Here is a 26493-nt window from a genome sequence, read left to right as displayed (position 1 = left end):
AACAGTTGCATGCCTGTTACACAGTAACTGTTTTCTGATTAGATTTGAGGCTTGTTCTACAGAAGAGAATTTCAGGTCTCCTACTGTATATCCTGGTCAAAAGTCCTGATATTGTTATTTTGCTAAATAGTCATGTTAGCAAATTGTCTTCTAAATGTTAATATTTATACCCATAGACATGAGCTGTTTTCAGCTTTAGTCAGAAAACCTTCCTTTTTCAATGGGCAAGGGAGAGATGCATTACTGGTCAAAGTGCTAAGAAAAAGAGAGATGAGTACTAGCTCTAAAGAGGAGATGATATCAACCCCACCCTATCACCAAGGCTCAGTGAACACTACAGAAGAAGAGTTAAAAAGATTCTAAGAGCTGGAGGATGGCGAGGAGGGCTGTGAAATGCTGCCTCCTGATTAGCACAGGGCAAATGCACCCAGGAACTCATCGTAGCTGGGGTTACCTACATGAGAGCGAGCTAGCCAAATCTGGGAAGATTTGATGGAAAATTTCTAGGCTATAGCCTTTACTGAAGAGTTACTGGCAACCGATAGTTGCTGGGGAGGCTTTTGAGGATCTGGCCATTGGCAGAGCTCCCATTTGCTGCTTGCTAATAATGACCTTATACCTATGCACATATGGACAGCACTAAATAGACTTAGAGGGTTATTTTTAAAAGACACAAATTTGGAAGGGGATATGAGGATAATTGGATGTGGAGACATAGGGAGATATGATCACATTTCATGGCATATGTGTAAATCAAAAATAAAAATTATGGTTTTTTTTTTAACTGTAAACCCCTTTAAATTAACTTTTTTGTCATCTTAATATATAAGCCGCTGAGCATCTTCATCTTCTGTGGGCTTAGTGATCTCTCTGGAGTATATCCTACATATGTATGAAGCAACACACGCAAAGAGGAAAAGGTCTGCAGAGTTCCACACAGCATCACTCTCCTCTGTGCTATTTCTTACTTACCAGCTTGGAATTGGCGACTGGCTTATTTCTTAAGGCTGGAGGTCGATAAGCTGTTGCAACTTTAGGCTCCTCACTAGGCACTTCACTTGGAACTGCTTGGTACGTTATCTTTTTTGCTGGAAATATTCCATCCAAAAATGGCTGCCAAGAAACCTGCCATAATTCTCCATTTGATGGCACATCATACTTATGCAAGAGAGAGCCAGTATAGTGCCAAATCTTATATCCATTATTAACACGTAACCTAGGAGCACATGTGGCTGTTAAGATATGCTCACCATCTGGGCACCAGGCAAAATATGTAGAATCAGAAGCCACTGGCTTAGAAATAAGCTTGTAATTTTTAACATCCCATACTTCCATCTGTCCTCGAAGATTTCCAAATCCAGCCAGCACTAATATATGTCCATGAGGGCTATAGAAGGCTGCGTTGCGAGGACCAGTCCCAAAGTCAAACACAGGATCACACTTCAGGTTGAAAACTGTTGCTTTCGCAGGCATAAAACCATAAACAGCACAAAACTCAGTAGAACTAGAATTCCAAACTACATCATAAATTGGGCCATTTTTTGCTAGAAAAAGAATATAAGATATAAATCAGCATTTTAACAAAAGCCTACCAGCAGGTTCTAGTGGTATGGGTCCCCCGCTCTCCCACTACACAGTTTATATTTTTACCTTTTCCAACCTAGTATGCTAAAATTTATTGCTTGGTTTTATTTCCATTTATTTAAGTATTGTTATCTTTTAATAATTAAAAATAATTTCATTTGTTTTCTGGTAGACTGAATTCTGTATCATTTTCATTTTTCTTTGCAGTCATTAACTATCCATTCAGGTAACTTGAGAAATTAAGAAAGCTTACACTTCTTGTGCTCATACACCCCTTGCTTGCTTTGTTATTTTTGGATTTTTTTCCCCCTAAGGGAGCAGTTGTGGAGGACATCTTGTAACTCAAGCTAGCCTTGAACTGGCTATGTAAGTGAAGAAGATCTTGAATCTCTGATCCTCGGCCTCCATCTTTCAAATATCAGGATTATAGGTATTTATTACTATGCTCAGCCCCTGTTGGCTTAAGTTTTCTCTTCTTTATCTTAATTAATAGATTATTTTAATATAGAAATATATAATACTTATGTATTACAAACTTATCATTTTTTTCTTAGCATTTCTGTCTTGCTTAAAAAAATCTTTTTTAATTCCAAGATTAGAAAAAAGTTTTCACATATTTTCTGTTTTAAAGTTCCTTTGAAATTTTATATATAATTTTGAGGAACAACTGGAATCAATGTTGGTAAGAAAAACTAACAAATTTATGTTCCAAACGACTAGCCAATTTTTCAAGAACCAAAAATTGAATAGTCAGTATTTTCTTCACTGTTAAGTGCTAATTTTATCTACAAGTATATAGATCTATTTCTCAATATTGCTATTTTGACAGATATTACTTTTTCATAAGCCAGATCCAAATACTCTTAATTATATCAGAATTTCACATGTTCTAACAGTTTTCAAAATATTCTTGTGCTAATTTTTTGTTACCAAATTTCAGAACAATTTATCTAGTTAAAAAATAACAACAAAAACATAGGTAGCATTACAATTTTAATTAACTAGAAGAGAAATGACATTAAAAAGTTTTCATTAAAGTTTAAAGTTATGTGAAGAGTTTTTAAGTTTTTGTTTCATAGGCCTTTATAGTTGATATGTTTCTTTTTTTATTGGATATTTTATTTATTTACATTTCAGATGTTATTCCCTTTCCCCATCCTCCCCCCAGAAGCCCCTTATCTCGTCCCCCCCTCCTGCTACTTCTAAAAGGATGTGCCCCCACCCATTCATTCATTCATTCACCCATTCACTCCCTCCCCACCATTGAATCCCCCCCCCCACATTGGGGCATCCAGCCTTCATGGGACCAAGGACCCCCTCTCCTAAAGTCAATACGTTTCTTGATATGTCTTTCTTTGTTTAGATGGCTGCTGTTTATACTGTGACTTACTTAATACAAAGACACAAAATTCAGTGTCTTCTTTTGATCTGTTGTATTTACTTAGTATTTCAGGTCTCTATTTTATTTCAGTGGGAACATGGGGCTTTTTGGAGGGGAAAGTATGGGACAGTTCTCTACTTACACATGCTCAATTCAATGTCAAAGAATTAGGGAGCTGCTGGAATGGAAAAGCCAGCATTTGGGGCTGGAGAGCTGACTCAGCAGTTAAGAGCTACTTGTTGCTTTTGCAGAAAACCAGAGTTCAATTCTCAGCACCCAACTGTGGCTCACAACCAATGCAACCCCAGCCGCAGGGGATCCCATGCACTTTACTGACCTTGGGCAAAAGGTATGCACAAGATGTACAGATATCAACGTAGACAAAATACTCATATGCATAAAATAATAAAATAAAGGACTATGAAGACATTTTTTTAGGTAAAAATCACTATTATTCTACAGTTAATTAATTTATCAAAATAAGAGGTGAACTGGTAACATGTTGGATTTAATTCTTGTTTCTGCAGCTCTTACTAAACTCAGCACATCTACTTGCTGTGTTAAGTACTCAGGAAGCTGCTACAGCAACCTACATCACTCACAGATTCCACTCCTCCTAAAGCAAACTGATTGGAGTTTGTCAAAGTCGGGCTTGCTTAAAGATAACTTTAAGCTTCTCAATAAAAAGGAATTTTATCACACGTTATGGTATTTGAGTTTATTCACTTGATTAAGAATTTTGACTGTATTATCTTTACAACGATGAAAACATTGTAAAGATGTGAAAAACATCGTTTTCACATCACTACTTTAGCCACAGGAAAACTGTTCCGGGTACTCACGTAATTGCACTACAGCACTTTCTCCATTTGTCGCAATGTAGTGCAGTGTTTGCTCTCCATAGTAGGACGCTCCTGTCTTGTCAACCTCTGTACTGGCTATTACCAGCACAGCAGTAGCTGTAACAGAAAAACAGTACTCAATGAGATTTAAAATAGGAGTTAAACATCATCTATATTCCTTTATTTATACATATATGACTGCTGAAGTTAATATTTAATAACAAAAGTGAAAAATTATTCATCATACCTTTTTTATTCCACAGCATTGTAACCTTATCAGCTTTAAAGAAGCTTTTATTGGCCAGGGCTGCCTGAGGTCCAGCAAAGTTGGGATACTGATATAATCTAACAAATGAAGGTGCACCTTTACTTCCTGGGACATAAACTGCCACCTAAGATACACATGTATAAATCAGTACTGAATTCTTACAAGCAGATAAACTGAGATGGACGTTTTTAGACATACTTTTTAAAAAGAGAAAAGACGTATATTCTATATAAATAAATAAAAGCAAGAATTACCTTATAAGGTTGGGTTCCAGGTGATAAATTAAAGTCATTAACTTTTTGCAAATGTAATTTATTTGCAATTGTGTCTAAAATGAGAGGAAGTGGATTAGAGATGGATAATAAATTAACAAAACACAACAAACTCTGAGTTCATTATAAAAGGCTAGTATAATTTCAAACTGTTTGCTGTAGTTTCATGTAATGAGGCAGAGTAATCTAGTAGAAAAGCCAGACAGAATTAGGCCTGAATCCCATTCACTTATTTACTAGGTATGCGAACTTGGACAAGTAATAGTAATTATTATACCACTTATTTCCCCAGGGATTGATTTTAAGAACATAATGTCAAGCACAGGGTATATGCTCCAATGAATATCAACCTCCATATTAAAGAAGCCATAGAGCCCATTAGTTGGGAAAGATTGGTCTCAGCCTGCTAATGTAAACTGTGCATATAGAAATTCTCTATGATAAATAATAATAAAGACAGCTCATATTGATTACCCTATCCTAAGCAACAAGCATCCATCCATGTCACAACATACAGTGTTACCCTTGTTAATGGGATAAAGAGCTATTCTTTTTATTCAGTTTCAGATGTCAGGAAGTATTCAAATGTAGCACAAGAAACTATCAAACTTGAGATTTCCCTTTCTGTAGCAAACTAAGAAGGTGGGCATTAGTTTTTATCACCTTAACACAAACTAGAGTCACCTGGGACGACTTCTTGAGGAATTGCCTCCATCAAATTAAACTGTGTGTGGCACCTTTCTTGATTACTGCCTGACGTGGGAGGACCCAATCCACTGTGGTGGTGTCCCTCCAGGAGTCCTAGGTTCCATAAGAACACAAGCTGAGCCCATGGGGAGCAGGACAGTAAGTAGAATTCTCCAGTCCCTGCCCTCTGGGTTCCTGCTTTGGTTTCAGAATAGACTGGTAAACTGTAAGATAAAGTAAGCTCCTTCCTTCTCTAAGGTGGTCACAGGTACAAGAAGCAAACTAGGATCCACCAAGGAGACAAATAGGCAAGCTAAGGCAAAAGCCAGGGGGACAGGAGTATCAAAAGCAGGAAAATATAGTGCATACTATGGTGTCTATAGTAACTCGGTGCTGCACAATAGGAGCCTACATGTCTTCTTTGGCACATATAAGCAAAATTACCAATTCTTATTTTAGTTTAATAAAATAACAAGTGTTCAAGCACTAATTCGATGCTGTATAGATAAAGAAACAGAATTGTCTTTTTTTTATTCTCAATAATTGTGTTACTGGTATTACTGTTGGTATTATTTTCAGAATACAGTGTGGATAATGTGGAACACAGCAAATAAATACTTATGTGATTGTGATATTCCCAAATCACTGTCTTTGATATACCAAAGAAACAGGACCCTTGACATGGGTAAATGGTAATACAGATAAGGGTTAAGTTAAATTTTGTATTTTTTTAAAGGGGCTGGAGAGATGCTTAGAAGTTAAGAGCATGATTTTGCAGAGGACCTGGGTTTACTTCCCAGCATCCTATGATGGCATACAACCATTAATAATTTTAGGTCCAGAGGATCAAGATGCCCTCTTCTGACCTTCACAGGTACCAGGCATGTGTATACATACATATAGGTAAAGTAGTCATACACATAAAATGAAATAAGTCTAAAATATCAACATTTGGGAGGCAGAGGTAGAGAGATCACTGTGAGTTCCAGGCTAGCCTGATCTATACATCCAGTTCCAGTCTAGCCATGGCTACCTACAGATTAGCTGTCCTGGAATTCACAATGTAGACCAGGCTGGCCTCCTACTCAGAGATCCATGCTGCTGCTTCCCAGATGTTGGGATTAAAGGCGTGGGTTACTATAACTCTGTGGCTGGAATTTAATTCTAGAATTTGGAAGGCAGAGGCAGGAGGATATCTTTGAGTTTTAAGTCAGGCAGAGCTATGAAGTATAACACTGTCTTAAAAATTAATCAATTAAAAATTTAAAAATAAACATAAATTTTAAAATTGTATTATAGAATTTCAACAGGAAGAACAAAAGAAGTATTCTAATATTTTAATGGCTATTGTATATTACCTAATAATATAATATTATAAAAAGAAAATCTTTATGCTCTAGAATATCAGTGGCATTCAGATTTACAAGGATTTATGCAAATGAATATAAATAATAATTATAAATACATCAATTATATTTAGGTTGATCCTATGATGTCACCAAAGGGAAAAAAAACTATATTCTTAGCACTAAAGACAAACAAAAAACATTTAAAACTGTATTTTAAAGTAAATAATAAAATTATTTAATAAGTTTTTCCATACTAAAATTGTTGTTCTCAAAGAAGTGAACTTCATTGTTAACATTCCGGGCACAAATAATTTCATCATCTGACCAGGAAGGACACCTGTGTCAAAAGAAAAAAAATTGGAAAAAAGTAGAACCATGTTAAAGCTTATGATGCTGTTTAAGATAAAACATTTACATTGTATCTGCTACCAGCAGAATAGTCTTATTACATTGTTGTGTCCTTCCCTCTTAAAACTAAAAGGGATAATATAATGTTTTTACTATAAGATATTCTTACATACTTAAAAACCCTGTTTAAAAACTTAAAAACCCTGTTTAAAAGTCCTGTATTTTGGTCTAACTTATTATGGGCTAACACAACCTCTATGGCACATGCATTTAATCCTACAATTTGGGAGCAGAAGTAGGAGGTACCAGAGAAACAAATATATGTGATGACATCAGCAATATATATCACTTTACAGGCTGAAGAGATAGCTCAGAGGTTAAGAGCACTTGTTCTTGCAGAAAACCAAGATTCCAGACGATCTGAAGTCTTGTTAACCTCCAATGTTAGTAGGCATACATAAAATGTAAATACATACTTGTAGGCAATACATTCATAAAATCTAAAAATTTTTTAAAATTGTACTTTAAAGCATTTATTTACCAATTTTGCATTTTTTTCTGTATGAAAGATTTCAAACATGTTCCAGTTTTCACGTCATAAAGTTGTAGGTTAGGTGTCCCAGCAGTGCCATCTTTAGAAGCTGCAACAAAAATATTTTAAAGTGATTGTCTTCTAACACTTGTAAGACTTGATTCTCACAAAAATCTTGAATAGGATCAAGAATACTTAGTAAAAGAATTGCCTTCAATCAACTTCTGTTCCTGTCTTTGTTATGGAGTTGGTCACTCATTTCTCAAACCATGACATGACATGTTTGAATGAAAGCCCCACATCTCTGCAATGACTAGTTACAATAAGTTTTAAGAAGACTTAAGGGATTTATTTATTAATTCTGACATATAATACTGTCACAGGGATTAAGTCATGAAGGTCTGTACCTATGTATCATAAAAACAAAGTTATTTATGATTCTCAATTATGCTTTTATTTACTTGGAAAAACAAGATTCATGGGAGTGCAAGCCTCTTGAAAGAATAAAGCCCTGAGGTTTATAAACCAACAATGAACCATTATTATTTATTTATTAAAAAAGATTGTCATTGTAAGAGAATGGGCCCCCTCACTCCCTTTCCTTTTCCTTTTTTTATAAGACAGGGTCATATATATACTGGACTGACCTCAAATTCCCATATAGCTGAGAGTGACCTTGAACTTCTGATTCTGTGAGTGCTGGAATTACAGGCTTGTGACACCTCACCCAGTTTACAGGGTGTTAGGGATCAAACCCAGGCCTTGTGAATATAGGCAAGCACTCTACTAATTGAGTTACATCCCAGTCTCTTAATAAAATGTTCTTAAAACAGCCTTTATACAACCTTCTTATATTATGTCATGCATAGCTAAATCATGGCTACATAAGAGTTCACATAGCATTACCATAGATGGCTTTAAATGTGTCAAAATAGCGCACTGTTTTCTACTTTTTTTGTTCTTGGAGATAAAGTCTCATTCTAGCTAAACTCATTTCCAATCCACAGTCTTCCTCTAGAATCATAGGCATGTAATATTACACGCTGTCATAACAAACACTTTTGATAGTATATCTACTGCACTGTCTTTCTTATAGTTGACTAATTCATTATTATTCCAGATCTTTAGAAATGTTTTCTAGCCAGCACCTACTCATTTGCTAAATTTTCTTTGCAGTTTTTCTTCACCTTTATCTCATAACTTACATTTTTCTCTTTATATCCTGAGGTATGTTATTTACAGTCAACTAGGACCCAAAAGTATTAAAAGTAAGATCCCAGATATAACTCACTAATTTTAAATTAGATATCATCTTGAGCCATTCATCCTATCTAACTGGAACACAAGTCTTTCTTTTCAATGAATCATCTTTTGAAAAAAACTGTTGTTTGTTTGAGAGAAGGTCTCACTATGTAGCTCTGGCTGTCTTAGTATGTCTCACCATGTAGACCAGGCTGGCCTTGAACTTAAAAAGAGATCCACCTGTCTCATTAATCATGTTTATATTCTGTATATCCATATTAAATCCATATGCTTCTACCCACCCAATAGCCTTCTTGGTCATTATATTTACTGCCAGAGGACACAGTGCTTTTAAGTATCCTTTATTTTGCATAATGAGTAGAAACACAGAGGTAGTGATGCTAACAATTTACATAACAAAAGCCACAAGGAGCTTCCTTAAAGTGAGGTTAAAGTTCTTAATTATTTAATGTAAGCAAAGGCTGCACACTTACAGATGTTAAGATTGGCAATGAGAATGATCATCTATCCATGAAATTATGAACAAAATTTTGTGCTGACTTTTCCGTGATATCTCAATCAGTAAAGGCTCTAGTCACAGTACAGTACTTAGTTAAAATGAACAAAGCTGAGGTGGGGGATGTAGCTCAGTTGGTAGAGTGCTTGCCTAGCATGCATGAAGCCCTGGGTTTACACTGCAGCATCATGTGGATGGGACATGGTGGTATACACCTGAGATCACAACATCCAGGAGGTACAGAGGAAGATCAGAAGTTCAAGGCCATCCATGGTGGCTCAATGGATGTGGCTCACTTGCAGTCTCAGTCATATGCTAAGATCACATTTCCTGCTGATGGTGTGTGTGTGTGTGTGTGTGTGTGTGTGTGTGTGTGTGTGTGTGTGTTTGGGGGTGATGGTGTCTGTTTGACCTCAAATTACCATCTTACAAAGTTATAAACCAAGTTTTTCCCCTACCAAATGTAATTGCTCCTGTTAGAATATTTTCCTAAGGGGAAAATACTTACTAGTGTAAGGCTGCCACGTTGCCAGGACAGTGTTATTTGGCGAGAATTCAAGGCAAACTGCTTTCGGGAGGTCGAAGGAGTGTAGCAGTCCCTTGTTAGCGACATTCATTATATTTACTCTGGTTTCAAAAGAAATTACTTCAGCAAAATTAACACTTTATGACAGTCAGCACTAACCAAAACATTCATACCTTTTCTCAAATACAGAACACTCCCAATTGTTCACTTTTCATAAAAACTACTTTTCAGGAAGTATCAAAAAATACCAAGGCAATACTTTTAACTTTAAACAACAACAAAAAAATGTAAAATTTACCCTCAAAGTATTGAGAAATAGTACAGAATCAGCAGAAAGATCCAGAAGTAATAGGACTTCCAATGGAGTAAGCACATGGCTAGGCTACAGGGAAGCTGAGGGTCATCAAGTCAAAGGGAAGGTGGGCCAGAGGCAGAATGGAGAAGCCCACTTTTTAAATGTGAATAAGTAGTTGTTGTAATCATTGGGAAAATCTGTAAGCAAGTCTATTAAAATTTCAAAGTGGTCTAACACATAGTCCAGTTAAGAATTACTGTGATCTAATAAAGACAAAATGGCAGAAGTAACAGAATAAAAGTAGTTCTTCATTGTTCCACTTATGCTTCCTACATAAGCCCAAGAACAGGCCAAACCACTTTCTGTAAATCTCTTGGAATCCTTACAAGCATCATTATGTTGATTTTATAAACAAATTCACTTAGACTTAAAAAAAAATCAAATGAATTGAACTCAGCATATTAATGATAAATGCTAGAGCCAAGCTTTGGAAATCAGTTTCTTGACTTACTTTCCTATATTAAGCTCAGGGTAGAACTGCAGAGATGTCTCAGAGGTTAAGAGCAATGGCTGCTCTTCCAGAGGACCCTTGTTGGAGTGCCAGCACTCACACGATGAGCTCCAGACCCAGGTCTGATGGCTCTTCTGGCCTCCAAGGGCAGTATATACATGCTACACAGATGCATGTGCCGGCAAAACACCCATGTAACCCTTGTATATGTAAATAAATATATAACTGAAAAGAAATTGAGCTGGGCAAAGTGGCACATGTCTTTAATCACAGCACTCAGGGACAGAGGCAGATGGATCTCTGAGTTCCAGGCCAGCCTGATCTACATAGTGAGTCTGAAGAGAGCGAGGACTATGTAGAGAGACCCTTGTCTCAAACACAAAACAAAACAACAAAACAAAACACCCTTAATATTGTGGCTAAAATTATATCATTTATATATAATAGAAATATTTTATAGTTAGAGTCAATAACTTAAAAAGTGAATCAACTAATTTTAAAAAAATCACATTTGATCTGACTTTCAGAAGATTTTATAATATTACTACTATAAAGAACTGTTCAATTCATATTTCCAGACTAATGCATATAGTTTTTTCTCTTTTGAAAAGTCTGACAGTATAACCATAGTTTGGTTGAAAACAACAAAAGAAAAATAAGCAACAAGTGGTTGGACATTTTTTGATCTGTAAAACCCTGTAGTGACTTTGTGGAAAACTTAAAAGAACTGGTTTTAAGAAAAATATGACTATTTTAAGAAAATATTTTTTATAAGATCAATTTTATAATCGGATACTTTATATAATATAAATTATACTAATCATTCTTTTGAATAATGTCTATGCTTCTATACACAATAAAACTAATACTAACTTTAGTTACTGATTTAACAGCAAAAATACAAAATATCTAAGTCTAAAGTAAACAAGTGGAAAAATAATTATTTTTCTAAATGGTAGTAGTGAATTTAAGAAACTAATAATTTAGAACACTATTTCAAATAACTTTTTGGTTTCCTCAGTAATAATTTTTCTCGCATTAATTTTTAATTCTAAGTCACTATATAACTCAATTTATGGCATATATATGAAAACACTATACAGGACAATAAGAAATACTTTATCAATGATAACCGAATACATGTACTTCAAATCATGCCAGCTACGGTTATATTTATGGTGCACATAAAAATTTTCAACAAATGAAAACACTAACTTTTCTCCATTGCTCCAGGCAAACAATGCCCCATCCTTACTAAAAGTGTAGACTTTGCAATTTTTTCCAGATTCTCTGAAAAAAAAAAAAAGTTAAAAGGCATTAATAGTACTTCTTAAAAATCTGATTAAAATGTCTACAATCCATTAATTCATGAATAATTTACACAAATTTTAGAAAATATTCCAAAACGGTTTTGTCTATTTAAATATTTTACCCTTTAAAAATTTAATGTCAGCAACCATTGTAAAGTAGGCTGGAAACTAGTTTCACGCAGGCAGAAAAACTTTCAGAAATAGATCATTTTTTAGTGTGGTGGTTTGAATAAGAATGGTTCTTACAGGCTCATGGATTTGAACATTTAGTCATCATGAAGTGTCCCTACTTGAGAAGGACTAGGAGGTGTGGCTTTGTTGGAAGAGTGTCACTGGAGGTGGGCTTTGAGGTTTCAAAAGCCCAAGCCAGGCCCAGTATCCTTCTCTCCCTGCTGCCCGTGGATCCAGATGTAGAACTCTCAGCTCCTTCTCTAGCACCAAGTCTGCCTGCATGCCACCATGCCAAAAATGGACTAAACCTATGCAACTGTAAGCAACGGCCATTAAATGCTTTCTTTTATGAGAGTTGCTGTGGTCATGGTGCCTCCTCACACCAACAGAACACTGACTAAGACAAGTCTCCAAAGAAGCCAAAACAAGAAAACTGAATGTGAAAGTAGTTAGCTGTCATTTCTGAGCAAACTGAGGGCCCACAGTGCAGAACTACCGGCATAACAAAACACCGGAGGAAAGAATGCCCTCAGGGACTAAAGGGCCCCTGAATCTGAAAGACTACACTCTCCCATCAATTTCTCTAAGTGGAGACTTAATAAAAACAATATAGAGGCCTTAGGAAACCAATGGCTTCTGTATATCATCTGTGGAAATATGGCCAACATCCTAGTAAGGAATTAAAATTTTAAGTACTATAACTCTCTACTGGAGAAGACCACTGTGAATACATCTAATGACAATGAAGACCTAGCCAGACATAAATGTGTGAGTAAGCATGAGTCTACTGGTGTAGTGACATTAAAAGAGAACTCTGTGGCAAACAGATATTTCAATTGCTAAGTAACAACAAATACAACAAGAACTGACCTTTTAAATAACAGCACTTCATTGATTTACCTTAAGATATTTTTTGCTTCTGTTTTCACAAAATAATGGTAGCTTATACTCACTTTACAGACAATGAACCTTACAAAATATCTTTCCCACAAAAATATCTATGAACAATGTCTCTTGTCCTATCACAATACAGCTCATTCTCCAACCTTAAGGCAGAAAATTTCTATTATCCTTATTAATTCCTCCCATTTCAGCCTATTCCAACCAACTCATATCTACCTGCCTCATTCTTGATTCCATAATTATACCCTCATTGTTATAAACATGTTTGTTTATTAAGACAAGGTTTCTCCAAAGTTTTTCTGTGTAACAGTCCTAGCTGTCCTCAAACTCACAAGAGATCCTCCTGCCTCTGCCTCCCAAGTGCTGAGATTAAAAACGAATTGATTTTTTGTTGTTGTTGAGATTTTATTTATTTTACTTTTGATGAGGCCTGCCCCCTAGCATAACTGTAGCCATGCTATTTCATATTATTGCTGTAAGATGGCTGTCAGACATTGATGCAAAAAATAACCTGACTCAGATTTATTTATTTTATGTATGTTAGCATACTGTTGCTGTCTTCAGACACACCAGAAGAGGGCACTGGATCCCATTACAGATGGCTGTGAGCCACCAGGTGGTTGCTGGGAATTAAACTCAGGACCTTGGGTAAAGCAGTCAGTGCTCTTAACTGTTTAGCCATCTCTCCAGCCTGAGGTCTGTTAATCTTAAGAAGTTTCACAACCATAAGCTTCACTTAGGACCCATCAAATTGTCAATACAATTGACCCATCAAAAGATAGATATAATCTGTCTTATCTAAAATGGTTTGAGTCAGGGCCGACCACCAGGTGATGCTTCCAGCACCTGCATATGAGCTCATCGTAGTTTTTGCAGTTTTAGCCTTTACGAGTTGGCCTTCAGAAATGTCTAACACACAGCTTTCAGCTCTTGAGTCTGAAGCTGTTGCTCTGGTTGTACCATCTTCGAGTGTGTGCTCAATAACCCATCACTGTCTGAGATTAGTGTTTGTGTGGTTTGTGGGGCAACTCCTGAACCCCAACAACTTTATAAGCGTTTTGCCTGAATGCAAATCTGGGCAATGTATGCAGTACCTGAGAAAGTCAAAAGAAGTCATCAGATCCCCTAGGACTGGGGTCTCAGAAGGTTGTAAGCTGCTGTATGAATGCTATGAACTAAACCATGGTCCTCTGGAAGAGCAGCCAGTGTTCTTAACCATTGTGTCACCTCTTCCTCCCTCACTCCTTTTCTTAATCCTGGCAAATGAGAAAAATTTGCTATCCACACATAAATATATAACAATAGATATAATTATAAATTATACAAATTTGCTTATTTTTGAGACAGTCTCACAACGTAGCCCTGGCTGTCCTGGAACTCACTCATTATGTAGCCCAGGTTGGCTTGTAACTCACAGAGATCTTCCTGCTTCTGCCTTTTGAGTGCTTAGATTAAAGGTGTGAGGCTGCCCAGTCAATATAATTTTTAAATCATAATTTAAAAAACTTTACATAAATACAAAATGTAGGCATTGCCAACCTCAAATACTAAAATGAGTAAAACATCAGAGGCTGGAAAGTTAAGAGCATGGGTGCTCTTCCAGAGGACCCTGGTTCGCGTCTCAGTACTACTCAGATGAAAAGACCAAGCTACTCCATCTTCTGTATCATCCCTTGTTCTCAGATATTAGAGGGCTGAAAGTCACACTTGAGCATACTGTTTCTATCACTGCTACTCAAAGTGTGGCAAGGGGCTCTTTCTGAGCTGACAGCGCTCCTGTGAACATGTTGAACGTTCCTAAGACCCGCTGGACATTCTGCAAGAAATGTGGAAGACACCAACCCCACAAGGTGACCCAGTACAAGAAGGGCAAGGATTCTTTGTATGTCCAGGGAAAGCGGCGTTATGCCAGGAAACAGAGTGGCTATGGTGGGCAGACTAAGTCTATTTTCCCCAAAATGGCTAAAACTACAAAGAAGATTGTGCTGAGACTGGAGTGCATTGTGTCCAACTGCAGATCCCAGAGGATGCTGACTAGTAAGAGGTGCAAGCATCTTGAACTGTGAGGCAACAAGTGATCCAGTTCTAAGTCGATTTTGTTATGAAGACAATAAAATCTTGACCTTTCACACCTTTGAATGTAGTCGGTTTTGGGGGAGGAAATAAAGCTTTCAGAAATTTAAAAAAAAAAAGTGTGGGAAGGGAGTGGCTCAGACATTAAGATTACAAATAAACACTAAAATATGCTATCTAGTTACAAATATCTTAGGATTCCAACTATAGGCTAGGTAAGTTCTTCACTCAATTAAATCCCCACCTTATTCAGACAGTTGATACATCTTAAAGTTTGAGAGGCATTAGCCTAAAAACAAAAGTTCTTTCTGATTATAAAATATCCAGTTCTAATTTCTGCATTTACTAACAAATCCTATAAAGAACCTGTATTCATCAACTATATGGGTGCTATGAAATGTGGAGCTTTTAAGCCAAGTATGGTGGTACATGCTGTTAGTCCCAACACTCATGAGGCAGAGGCAGGCAGATTTCTGAGTTTGAGGAGAGCCTAGTCTACAAAGTAAGTTCCAGGACATCAAGGGCTACACAAAGAAATTCCTTTTAGGGTATTTTTGGGGGTGAGAGGGTGTTACAAAGAAAAACAAAAACAACAACAAGGTTTGTGTACCATAGATACATAAATTATGGAGGTGAAGATTTTTTATGGAGTATTTATATTTAATATCTTTATTCTCCAGTATAATTCTTCATGTTCAAATTGTTCTCTTTTAGGTTGGCATTAAACTCTTTCTAGTTGATTCCTGTGACTCTTTCACAAGGTCCATTATACTTTCATTATTGCTTCCTGTCTTTTACCTGGACAAAACTAGGGATTAAATGTTTTACTTAAGATTTATTTGTTTGTTTGTATGTAAGTTGTGTGTGCAAATGTGTTCATTCAAGTAATGTGTGAATTGTTGCCACTGGCAGCCAGAGGAGGGAGTTGGATCTCCCAGAGTCACACTTACAGGAGGTTGTAAACACTCACTGTAGGTGCTAGGAACTGAACTTAGGTCCTCTGAAAGAGAGAGTGGCTTAACTACTGAGCCACCTCTATAGTCCCACAAATAAATTTTGTGAGAAGCAATAATGAGCTCATATGGATAAATGCAAGTCTCTTTACTCATGCTAAAAATAATTTAGACCCTAATAAAATTAATACAATTATTTTAATTGTTAAGTTTGACTGTCAACTTGACTGGCTTGAGAAATACCTAAACCTAAAAGATTAGCAAAGCACACTTGGGGTGTGTATATGAGATCCTGTCATGAGAGCTCTCATCTAATGAATGGCTTAATTGACTGACAGGTTTAAAATGTAAATGGACCATTGGAGAGTGGCCAAACTGTAGAAGATGGGCTCTTGTTGGAGGAAGGTCACTCCTGGGCACACGTTCCTGGGGTTACATCTTGCCCTGGTCCTTTCCCATGGCTGCTCTGTTCTGCTTCCTGGCTTCTATAAACATGAAGAACTTCCTCTGTGACTTTCCACTATTATGTTCTGAACACGTATAAGGAACCAGTCTAATTAGAACCCAAATAAACTCCATTCCTTTGTTTACACAGATATTTTGATAATAGCAACACAAAGGTAGCAGAATTATTTTATATTTCAATAGCCTCAAGTGACAACAACTTTAGCGAACAATGACACAGCTGAATGTATTCAACAATTCTGCAGATCTTTGTAAGATTACACTGCCACCCCAACACAAGCTAAATTTACCTCTTTCATTTAGCCATTTTAATTATTTTATTCTTATCCAATTTTATTATTTAAAAAGTTATATGGCCCAACATCAAAACTATGTCTACCAAAGTTCATTCACAGATGTCTCGAGTTGTATATTTTGTCACCTAGTATCTGTTATCATTTTTATTTAGTTTTAACTTGCCACGGTTTCTTTCTGGAAAAAACATATATATATATATATATATATATATATATATATATATATATATATCTGAATATATATATATATATATTCAGATATATATATATTCAGATATATATATATATATATATATATTCAGATATATATTATTCATATATATTTTATTCTCTTTCATTTTTATGCCACTTTCATCTTCTGGCAGTACAGTGGTTACTAATAGTGACTTCAATTATCATATTTGCAAGTTTTTCTCAGTTTAGAAGGTAAAAATTTTCCAAACCAAATGCACAAACTCAATTATATTAAGCCATTAATTAGTTTTTTCTTTCCTCCTCCTTCATTTTTTAAAAGATATGATCTGCTGTATGTGTGCACATGCACACATACTCGTGCAACCCAGAAGGGTGTTTCATTCACAGGAAGTAGAATTATAGACAGTCGCGAGCCACTTGCTGTGGGTGCTGGACCTAACTGGGATCCTCTGAAGAGCCGTGTGTGCCCTTAACTACTAAGCCATCTCTCCAGACCCTAAATCAGTGATTTTGAAATCCAAAGATTATTTTTTGTGACAAAGAAATACATATTCTTCCCATCTTGTTAATAAAACATCCCAAGAAATTAGCTTATCTATTTTTTTCCCTTGGATTATGGGCTGGAGACATGGTTTCACAATTAAGAGCATTCACTGCTCTTTCAGAGGACCCAGCTTCAGCTTTTAGCACCTACTTAGCAGTTCACAACTGCCTGTAACTGCAGTTCTAGAGAATACAACATCCTCCTCTGGTTTCCACTTACCCAAGTGCTGCTTAGACACACACATAGGGAAAACACCCATATATACACAATAAAAACTAAAATAGTTTAAGAAACCCATCATCAACACAAATCTTTTGGTGTGCATTGTATTGGACCCAAGCTATACCTTGGAAGCACTGTGCTTTCTGTGAAGTGTGGTGGTCCATTCACCATGTACAGTCCTTCTGATCCTCTGACTGAAGAAACAATAGAAAAAAGGTTGGTTACTCTGCTAAGAAATACCCAGCTTTATTATTGAATGTTACTCAAAAGCCAAAGGCTATCAAAGTACAGAACTCATGAAACATCTTCTTATACTAGAGAATGTTAACATTTCAAGTCCACTTTGCCTTTTCACATATAACTGGATAGAAATTAATATGCAACTTAAAAATATTATTACCATCAAAACAAAAGTAACTATGTCACAGTAGGAAGTGTACAAACTTAGCTGAATACAGTAAAGCAAAGAGAACAGTAACAAGTTTAAGCAATGCCAGGGAAAGATAGGAAAGAGCATCAAAAACCAGAAAGTTATGTGGATAAAAGAAGCTAGAAAAGCAAACAGGCTTCAGAGCTGGAAGAATATTGAGGATGAATTAAAGTAATGTTGGTCTTAAGGATCTTAAGAATAAAACTTCAAGAGTTTCACGATGATTTCTAAAAATCAGTCTGGTTTAATGGAGAAAATGAAGCTGGTGTGGGGAAAGTCTGCGCTGCTCTCACAGACACATACACATTTGGTTCAGAGTGAAGCAATAGGGATGAGAAGGGGCAATGAGGATGTAAGACATAGAAAACTGTAACAGGACTTAGAGAAGAATTGTTACTTTAACAGCACTTTAAGCAACCAAGAGAAGAAACTGTAGCCAATGCCCATGGCTTCCACTACTTTTGCATTTCTGCTAGTTAAAGGCTTCCCTCCTTCTCTTAGTTACTAGGAAAGCAATAAAGTTAAGAGCTGGGGTGGGGCTTAGCTCCAATTCTAATCCTTCCATTTCTTTATTTTTCCAAGAACTGTTAAGAGACAGTTATTAGAAAAACATGTACCCCGACTAAGAATTAACTAGCTCAATTTCAAGTACCAGGTGGGCCCAAAGAATATCAAGTTAGAATGAAAATGATATTAGATCTTTAGATCTAACACTATCATGCTCAGATAAGTTATGTGAATACATTATAAACACACTGTTGTTGTTATCACAGTTGTTTTACCCTTTCACTTTGGTGTGTGCTAATCGACCTTATATGCCTTCAGGGAAGTATATCTACCATGGAGATTCGTCTATAGCCCTGGAGTTTTACTTTACAGCATTAAAACTCTGTTACCACACAGTGAAAGCAGTAGCATTTCTCAGCACAAATCAATCAAACTGCTTCAATGTATAGAAGATATATATTACTATTTAGAACAGGCCACATTGTCTTAATGCAACAATTAATTTTTAAAAAAATCAGTATGTCATTACGTAGCTTTGGCTGGCCTGAAAATTTCTTAAGTAGACCAGACTGACCTTGAACTCACAGAAATCTGACTACCTCTGCTGGCATTAAAGGCTACTATACATAAGTTATATGTTTAACAAACACTAGAGGGATAAACCACAAATAAAAATTTCAAATTAGGGAGTTTATTGAGATCATACCTTAGTTGTACATTATGTAGAAATTTAGCCAGCATAAGGTCACGCTCACAAAGGTGTAGCAGAATCTAACACACTAAGACCTTTTTCAGAATTTACATACGAATCTAGAATAGAATGGCAAACTGTCAGTACAGGTCCTAATAAGGCTGCAATGTAACTATAAAATGTGAATGTGGTCAAACTGTTACTCTCACTGCTAAACCAAGTACATGGTCTTCCACTGATGGACAAAGAACAGGGAAGCTTTTCCTTACCTCACCTCAACTACCTGTATTTTAGCAGCTTTCCCCAGCTCTAGTGACACTTTTAATTGGTAGCACAGATCCTCTATCTTGTTCATTTCTGGCAACATTATGGGAACTCAAGGTGTTCTAGACAACCAAAAACGGTGTCCTACAATTTGTATATAAGATCTAAACCTTATAAGAAGTGCAGATAGTAAACCCCAAAATAACAGTGATAAGAAAAAACAGCAACAAGAGGAAAAATAAGACCCACATCAACCACAATCTGTAAAGGAAAGAGCTTGAGATTTCTGTTGGGAATGCTGGCCAAACAAAGAAAAGCTCTTTTCTCTAGAGTCACTAACCTGGTTGAATGTCTGTCTCCTTTAATAAAAGAAAAACAAGAACCAGAAAATACAGAAAATAGATTTTTTTTTTAGAGTCATGTAAATACTTAAATTTATCAACACTAAAGCTTTTTAAAACACATGTTTAAAAACTCAAGTTTCACCTGTTTTGGTCTTTTCTCATTTCTTAGAGTCATAACAATAAAATTCACTGTTAAGTTACAAATTATTCATAGGTCTATAAATCTTATAAGTATACATTAAACAAGATTTAGGAATTTAAAAACTTAAAACTAAGAATGTTTAAAAGAGTAAACAGTGTGTTTTATTGGTAGAAAATAGATCATGGAATGGAAATATCTGGGTATAATCCTGACCCTGCAAATATGTAATGTAAATATGTAATATAAAATGTTACTTTTAAGTAACAAAGTTATCTTTATGAAGTTAGAGAAACAATTTACTTAATTACATAATTATGCCATTTAAATAGTGTCAGTGATCTAATCTGGCCAAGAACTCTTTGGGCATCTAAGAATATGATACTATGAGAGTGTCAGAACAAGACTTTAACTTAGAATCTGTGAGAAAAATTGTTACTTTGTTAACTTGATTATATACAATCTATTCTTCATTAGTTAATTCTATGTTTAGTATCTTTTACTGGGTTCTGCATTAGGTACTTAAAAGGCCAGGATGAATAAGACTTTCCCCCAAACATCCAGAATTTAACAGTCTAGCAGGGAAGGAAAATAGCTGAACAAACTGAGAATTTCCTTTCTGATTAGTGAAAAATAGTTCAGAAAGTGACTGTCCAAAAGTGTGCTAACTTGCTCGGAAGTAGCTTGCCACGTCAACAGAAAGAATAGGAGAATCCCAAAGAATAGTTTAATGGGCTTTAACAAACAACTCAGTGCTGATAGAACACAAAACAAGGCAGGATGCCAACGTAATACTGTCAAGAGCTGTTCTAAGATGATAAGTGATCCATACGCTGGGCTAAACAGGATGGACTTTACACTGCCTCAAAAGGGCAGAACATTTAACTACTTTCTAATGTACTAATTTTTAAGTGGAACTCAAATATTCATTTACTACTAAAACTTTGAAGTGACAAAATTATCTTTATGGAGTTAAAGAAACAATTGATTTAATTGCATAATTATGCCATTTAAATAGTGTCAGAGTGCTGGAGAGATGGCTCAGTATTAAGAGTACTTGCTTCTCTTAAGAAGAAATAAGTTGAGTTCTCGGCATTCACTTGAGGCCCACAATTCTAGCTCTAGCTCCAGCGAAGCCCACACCCTCTTCTGGGCCTCTTAAGTGCTGCACTCCTGTGTACATGCTCATATACAGACACACAAATAAATAAATAAACAATCAAATCTAAACAAAAGAAAACAATGTTTGTCATAGTGTTTAGAAGGTTACAACTAGCTTCTTATAAATATTTTGGTGAATAAAGTACCGTAGTCTAACTGAACAGGAGTAAGTATAGATCTTAAAATGTATTACTAGGCTGGCAAGAAGTATTTTCTTTCCCAATTCTTTCCCATTTGAATTCTTTTGTTTAATCATACTTACCCAAGCGATACCATAGTATAGCATAGCACCTTTCCCGGTGTTGTCCAAGGTTTTAGTTTGTTCTTAAACACCACAATCTGTGTCAGCTTCAAATTCCCAGAGTCTTCTCATGTTCTACTTCTTAAATGCTGTTTAACAGCTGTTTCACTTGAAAACATTATCTTTATCCTGCTCACTGCTGCCACCCTAAGCCACATCCTCAGCATGAAATCTAACCTATACTAGCAATGTCTTGCTCCCTATCGGGTACCACAAACCTCAGAAAAATAAGGGAGCACATAATTTTTACTTAGGTTCAGATGAATTTGATGTGAGGAGTCACGTTTCTTCTATTATACAGGCAGATGATTTACGAAGGGTCCAGGCAAAACCCAATATTGCAGACCAGAGGTCACACATCAAACTAGTACTTTCTGTTACCTGTCTATTCCTATGGAAGATGAAGAACTATGGATGGATAACTGGGAGGAGGGAATACTGGAAACGGAGACTTCACTTCCCATTGGCATGCTATTACCAAATAAACCAGAAGACAGCTTGGTCCTTCCAGGAGAAAAGGCAAGTCGGATTTCCGAGGCTTGCTAAGTAATTCTCCAGCGCGAAGACACAGAAAGAAGCCACTGTAAAGAAAGAGTCTCTCGCTCTTTCGGAACTCACCTGTCAACAGTGGTGTGGACGGCGCCATCTTGTCCCGGAAAGAGAAACCCATGCGCTGGGGTGAGAGTTCAATAAAGGCCGAACCCGGCCTCTACACGTCTCCCCAAGCGCAGTGACTGCGAGTTGGTGTTTCCGGCGCCGCCAACCTCGGGGACAATTTGCTTCCGGTTTCCGAGCGCGCACGCGCAGCTCTGGCTCCTCGCTTTCCCGAGCGTGGAAGGGCTTGGCTGCGGCAGCGGCCGGCCCTCGCCCTCCCTCTCTGGAGCGGGCGGAGTCCGTACTTCCGCGGGGCGGGGTCTGCCCAGTGCTGACGTTGGCAGCCGAACCCGAACTAGTTCGAGGTTGCCGGCTGCGCTGTCCGGTGGTTGGACTCTTGCTACTCGGCCCTGCGGCCCGCTTTCCCCGGCGCGCCGCCCCTCGGCTGCTCAGACCGCCGTGATCGGCGGCTGCCGGAGCTCCAGCGCTCGGCGTCCAGGCCCAGTGGCCGTAGGCGGCGTAGGCACCGCGAGCCGAGCCCCCCGGTGGCCCCGGAACGGCGAGCGAGCGAGTCCGAGAGGTTCTTGGGGCAGGTGGCGCTGCGAAGATGGTCGCCAAGCAGAGGATCCGTATGGCCAACGAAAAGCACAGCAAGAACATAACTCAGCGCGGCAACGTCGCTAAGACCTCGGTAAGGAAAAGCGGGCACCCTTCTCCATGTCCTGGCCGGGGGCTGAGGCCCGCGGCGGGCCGGGGCGGCAGCGAGTTCTCCCCAGACCCGCCTGACTCCGGACTCCCGCTGCGGTGGAATCTGGGGTGGGAGGAGAGATCTGTGAGTTGCCGGGCCAGCCACCTGGCCTGGGGTGCAGGCCATGGGAGCCCGAGATCCGAGAGTGGTTTCTCTGCATTTGAAACTGGGTTTTTCTTTTTGCAGAGAAATGCCCCCGAAGAAAAGGCGTCGGTAGGACCCTGGTTATTGGCCCTCTTCATTTTTGTTGTTTGTGGCTCTGGTAAGTGTTTGGGGGCTCCGGTGGTTTGGAATGACGTGGACGAGCGGCGAGTCCTACCCGCGTGGTTCTCAACCCACCTGCTGAGAGAACTGTTTCTAGTGAACTTGTACCACAGAGGGTGGTGCCCCAGGAATTTTTCTTACCTTGATTTTCTCCTAGATCAAAAAGAGATTAGATCTTCCTAATGATCCCTTAGAAGAAATTAAATACCAAATAACTCTTGGAATAAGAATGATTTGCATTGTAACTTTATTACCAGTGGTGTTGCAAAAAAACTTAACGAACATCGTGAACATCTGGATACTAGAACAAGACAGAACGGTACCGGTATCTAAGGTCAAAAACTTAAGTGTATAAAGTAAGGCTAGTGTAAAGAATTGGTTTTCTGTAGAGGAAACATACATGTTTGGAAATTTAATATATGAGACAAGTGTTTTCAGGTAAAATTAGTTATCAAGACAGCCTGCTTTTAAGGTGATAGACCCTTGCCTCAGCAGATGTATTACAGAAAGTCTTTCTGCTCTATGTGTTGTTTTAATATGCAAACTGTTATTGAGACGGATGCTTTTTTGCTACCTTCTACAGTTACTGAGATTCTCATTTAACATTTCACTTGGCCTTTTTTCTAAACTTAACAACCAGAAGCTTTTTTGATACATGGCCAAGAGCCAACCACTTTATGTAACACAAAGATTATTGAATTTCAGCTTTGTGAGAATGAAGAAATGTGCATATATTAAGAAAACAGGCCTTTGAGGATATGTTAGGAATAAACTGAAGTAAATCTATGGTAGAAACATGTGTTTGTTTTGGTGCTTTTAAGTTACTTCTAAAATAATTTCGTGTTTGGCAGCTCTCTTGTACATCTTACAGGTAAAAGTCAAGGGACCTGCAATTAAAGAAATAATTTGAGTTGCAGAGTTTACCTACCATGCATCAGGCCCTGAGTACCATCCCCAGCACCACAAAATAATAATCATTTAAAGGCATTTAATTGTTTAATTATGATAAACCTGTCTTCACTTTTTATTACAGTAAAATTAGATTAGCATTTGTAACTGACCATATGATTACTCTGGATTCCGCAGCTGTAATAGATTACTTTTTAGTTGAGAGACCTGTTTTATTCAACTTATTTCTGTATTTGCTCTTTCTCTTTACAGCAATTTTCCAGATTATTCAAAGTATCAGGATGGGCATGTGAAGTGACTGACCTTGAGATGTTTCCATTCTCCTGTGAATTTTAACTTGAACTCATTCCTGATGTTCGATGCCCTGGTTAAAAACAATTCAGTAAATCACCCTGCCTCAGAATGACTTTTTCATATCAGCCTTCATGTGTCATTCCAAGGTTTCTTCAAGAGTCATTCCAGGTTTGCTAGTCCATGCCACAGTGCCTTGCAAAAGCACCACATGAATAAAGCAATAAAATTTGATTATTAAGTTCCAGTAGTAGACCATACTTATTCAGTACAGAATGAGTTTTATGTGGTTATTAAAATTTATGACTAATTAGAAAAAATCTGTGTAGACAGGGTATAGATTTTGTTAACCCTAATGTGTAAATGCAATTAGCTTAATTTAAATTTTGGAATCTTAAGGTTTTATATAGCTAGGCATTTTATTACTCTTGGATTGAAAAGCACACTCCATTATAGGGACGAGTAACTATCCTATAAGAAGGTGCTTATAAGTGGACAACTACACGGCCTAGTTTTAATCATTGTCACCTAAAAATTTTTAAAAGCTTCTAGGGCATATTGTAGGCAGAGATGCTTACAGCTGCATCTGATTTTAATGACAATGTTTCTGTTACACAGCCTTGAATTTTGCATGAGTAAGTATAGCCACCTAGGATCCCGTTTGAGACTGGGTTGAGCATTTTGTAGCTTAATCAAAGTGATTGCAGTTCCACTAAACGCTATCATGGTGAAATGAAATTAGGGATGGTTTGCTGATGTCATACTGATCAGAATTAACTTACCAAGAGGTTTACTGTGTAGAAAAATGTTAAGGGGAAAAGACTACAAGAAGTAAATACCTTGTCAAAACATGTGGAGCCCCATGTGCCATATGATATCTTAGCATGTTAATTGCACTTTTAATACCAAAAAGGCACATCAATTAAAAAGTTATGATTGAAATGTCCTTAGGGTTCTAGGTATACCAATCTAAACTAGCATTTGGAATTCAATGAATTCACTGATAAGGATCAGTCTCGTCTTCCTTTGTATGACTTAGTAGGTTGTGATTGATCACATTTTCTTTTTACTGATAGTAAGGGTGAGCGTGATGGGGCGGGTTGAGGTTTTCTGGTACTATGGAAACTGCAAGTCCTGACTCTGTATGCACTTAGCCAGAACTCGGTGCAGACACCAAGCAATATCTGTTTATGAATTGGGAGAAGCCCGCTTATGTTTGCTTTGTTATTTGCCTCAGGAGATCTCTTTTGAAATAAGCTGTTTTCAAAGGAACAGAAGGGAAACTTGCTACCTGTTCTGAGAGCAGTGTAAACCTCACAGGCCTTTGGATCCCCTCAGATGTCGGAGAATGAAGGGAAGGAGTGGGTAGGGTGCACAGGAGTCTTAACTGTATCTGATCAGGAAGGAGAGCTGGCTGTGGGTCCGCACCTGAACTTGATTCCCTCTGAAGCAGGTCTTGGTTAGCTAATTCTATTTTACTATAACTTTAAGTTATATAAAGTGAAAGATAATCTCTAAATTTATAGCAGGTGCCTTATTTCCTTTGAATCAAATCATTCCACCAGAATTTCCCTTGGTTTACTATAGGCAATTGGCTGTAAGGTATTTTTGTTTTTAAACATACAATGTTTTAATTTGTTAAATTGCTGTAGCCATCAATCATTTCACATTTGTAAAATTACATTCCCTTTGTATCATGTAATTTACCTATTCAGTGCATTTTATATTCAGGTTGGATTATGCATATTTGGGTCAATGAAAGTTGTGTCTGTTTGATTTATGGTTTAAAAATAAAGTTCCCTGGATATTTGATGCTTTTGTTGTAAAAGAAAATGATTTTGCAGAGTTCTTATTTGTATGCTTTTCATATTCATAGTTCATAGAAAATTATTTTAAAGGAATGCCTGTACTTAGCCTGGCAGTGGTGGCACGTGACTTTAATCCCAGCATTTGGGAGATAGAGGCAGACAGATCTCTGAACTCTAGACAAGCCTGGTCTACAGAACGAGTTCCCTGACAGCCAGGCCTACTACACAGAGAAACCCCGTCTTGAAAAACTGGAAGAAGAAAAAAAGAAAGAAAAGTCTGTATTTAAGGGTCTTAGTGTTTCTGTTGCTGCAGTTAAACACCCTGACTAAAAAGCAAGTTGGGGAAGAAAGGATTTATTTCCCTATCACTCACTGATTATCATCAAAGGAAGTCAAGACAGGAACTCAGGCAGGGCAGGAATCTAGAGGCAGGAGCTGGTCCATGGAGGGGAGCTGCTTACTGGTGGGTTGCTCCTTATGGCTTGCTCAGCCTGCTTTCCTATAGAACCCAGGACTGGCAGCCATCAAATGGATTTGCCCAGTGATGATACCACCT

At 37.4% G+C, this 26493-nt stretch overlaps 3 protein-coding genes across 4 annotated transcripts in view; 2 read left to right on the top strand and 1 right to left on the bottom strand.

The window, feature by feature from the left end:
• The window catches only part of Eif2a (eukaryotic translation initiation factor 2A), a 29215-nt gene extending 7133 nt beyond the window's left edge, over nt 1-22082 (bottom strand). Inside the window, exons 1-11 of one of the 2 annotated variants that reach the window (XM_034499838.3) lie at nt 21942-22082; nt 19130-19233; nt 17611-17680; nt 11570-11644; nt 9531-9649; nt 7273-7372; nt 6638-6720; nt 4330-4403; nt 4055-4199; nt 3808-3924; nt 973-1544 (exon numbers count right to left, since the gene is read on the bottom strand). In XM_034499838.3, the coding sequence (XP_034355729.1) occupies nt 973-1544; nt 3808-3924; nt 4055-4199; nt 4330-4403; nt 6638-6720; nt 7273-7372; nt 9531-9649; nt 11570-11644; nt 17611-17657 (1332 nt within the window). In that variant the 5' untranslated portion in view covers nt 17658-17680; nt 19130-19233; nt 21942-22082. The remainder of the gene's footprint in view (nt 1-972; nt 1545-3807; nt 3925-4054; nt 4200-4329; nt 4404-6637; nt 6721-7272; nt 7373-9530; nt 9650-11569; nt 11645-17610; nt 17681-19129; nt 19234-21941) is intronic. The other variant, XM_034499837.2, reaches the window with a different exon arrangement.
• Nucleotides 14523-14804, top strand: LOC117706737 (large ribosomal subunit protein eL42-like). Its single transcript, XM_034499839.1, has one exon. It carries the CDS (start codon nt 14523-14525, stop codon nt 14802-14804), a length of 282 nt encoding a protein of 93 aa, XP_034355730.1.
• A 60-nt stretch (nt 22083-22142) lies between the features above and the next one.
• Nucleotides 22143-25941, top strand: Serp1 (stress associated endoplasmic reticulum protein 1). Its single transcript, XM_034499840.2, has 3 exons — nt 22143-22608; nt 22852-22927; nt 24091-25941. The coding sequence occupies exons 1-3, from the start codon at nt 22525-22527 to the stop codon at nt 24129-24131; spliced, it is 201 nt and encodes a 66-aa protein (XP_034355731.1). The 5' UTR covers nt 22143-22524; the 3' UTR covers nt 24132-25941.
• Nucleotides 25942-26493: the final 552 nt, after the last annotated feature.

Source organism: Arvicanthis niloticus, chromosome 4, assembly GCF_011762505.2.
Source record: "Arvicanthis niloticus isolate mArvNil1 chromosome 4, mArvNil1.pat.X, whole genome shotgun sequence".
Lineage (NCBI taxonomy): Eukaryota > Metazoa > Chordata > Mammalia > Rodentia > Muridae > Arvicanthis > Arvicanthis niloticus.
This window is presented reverse-complemented; position numbering and strand designations above follow the sequence as displayed.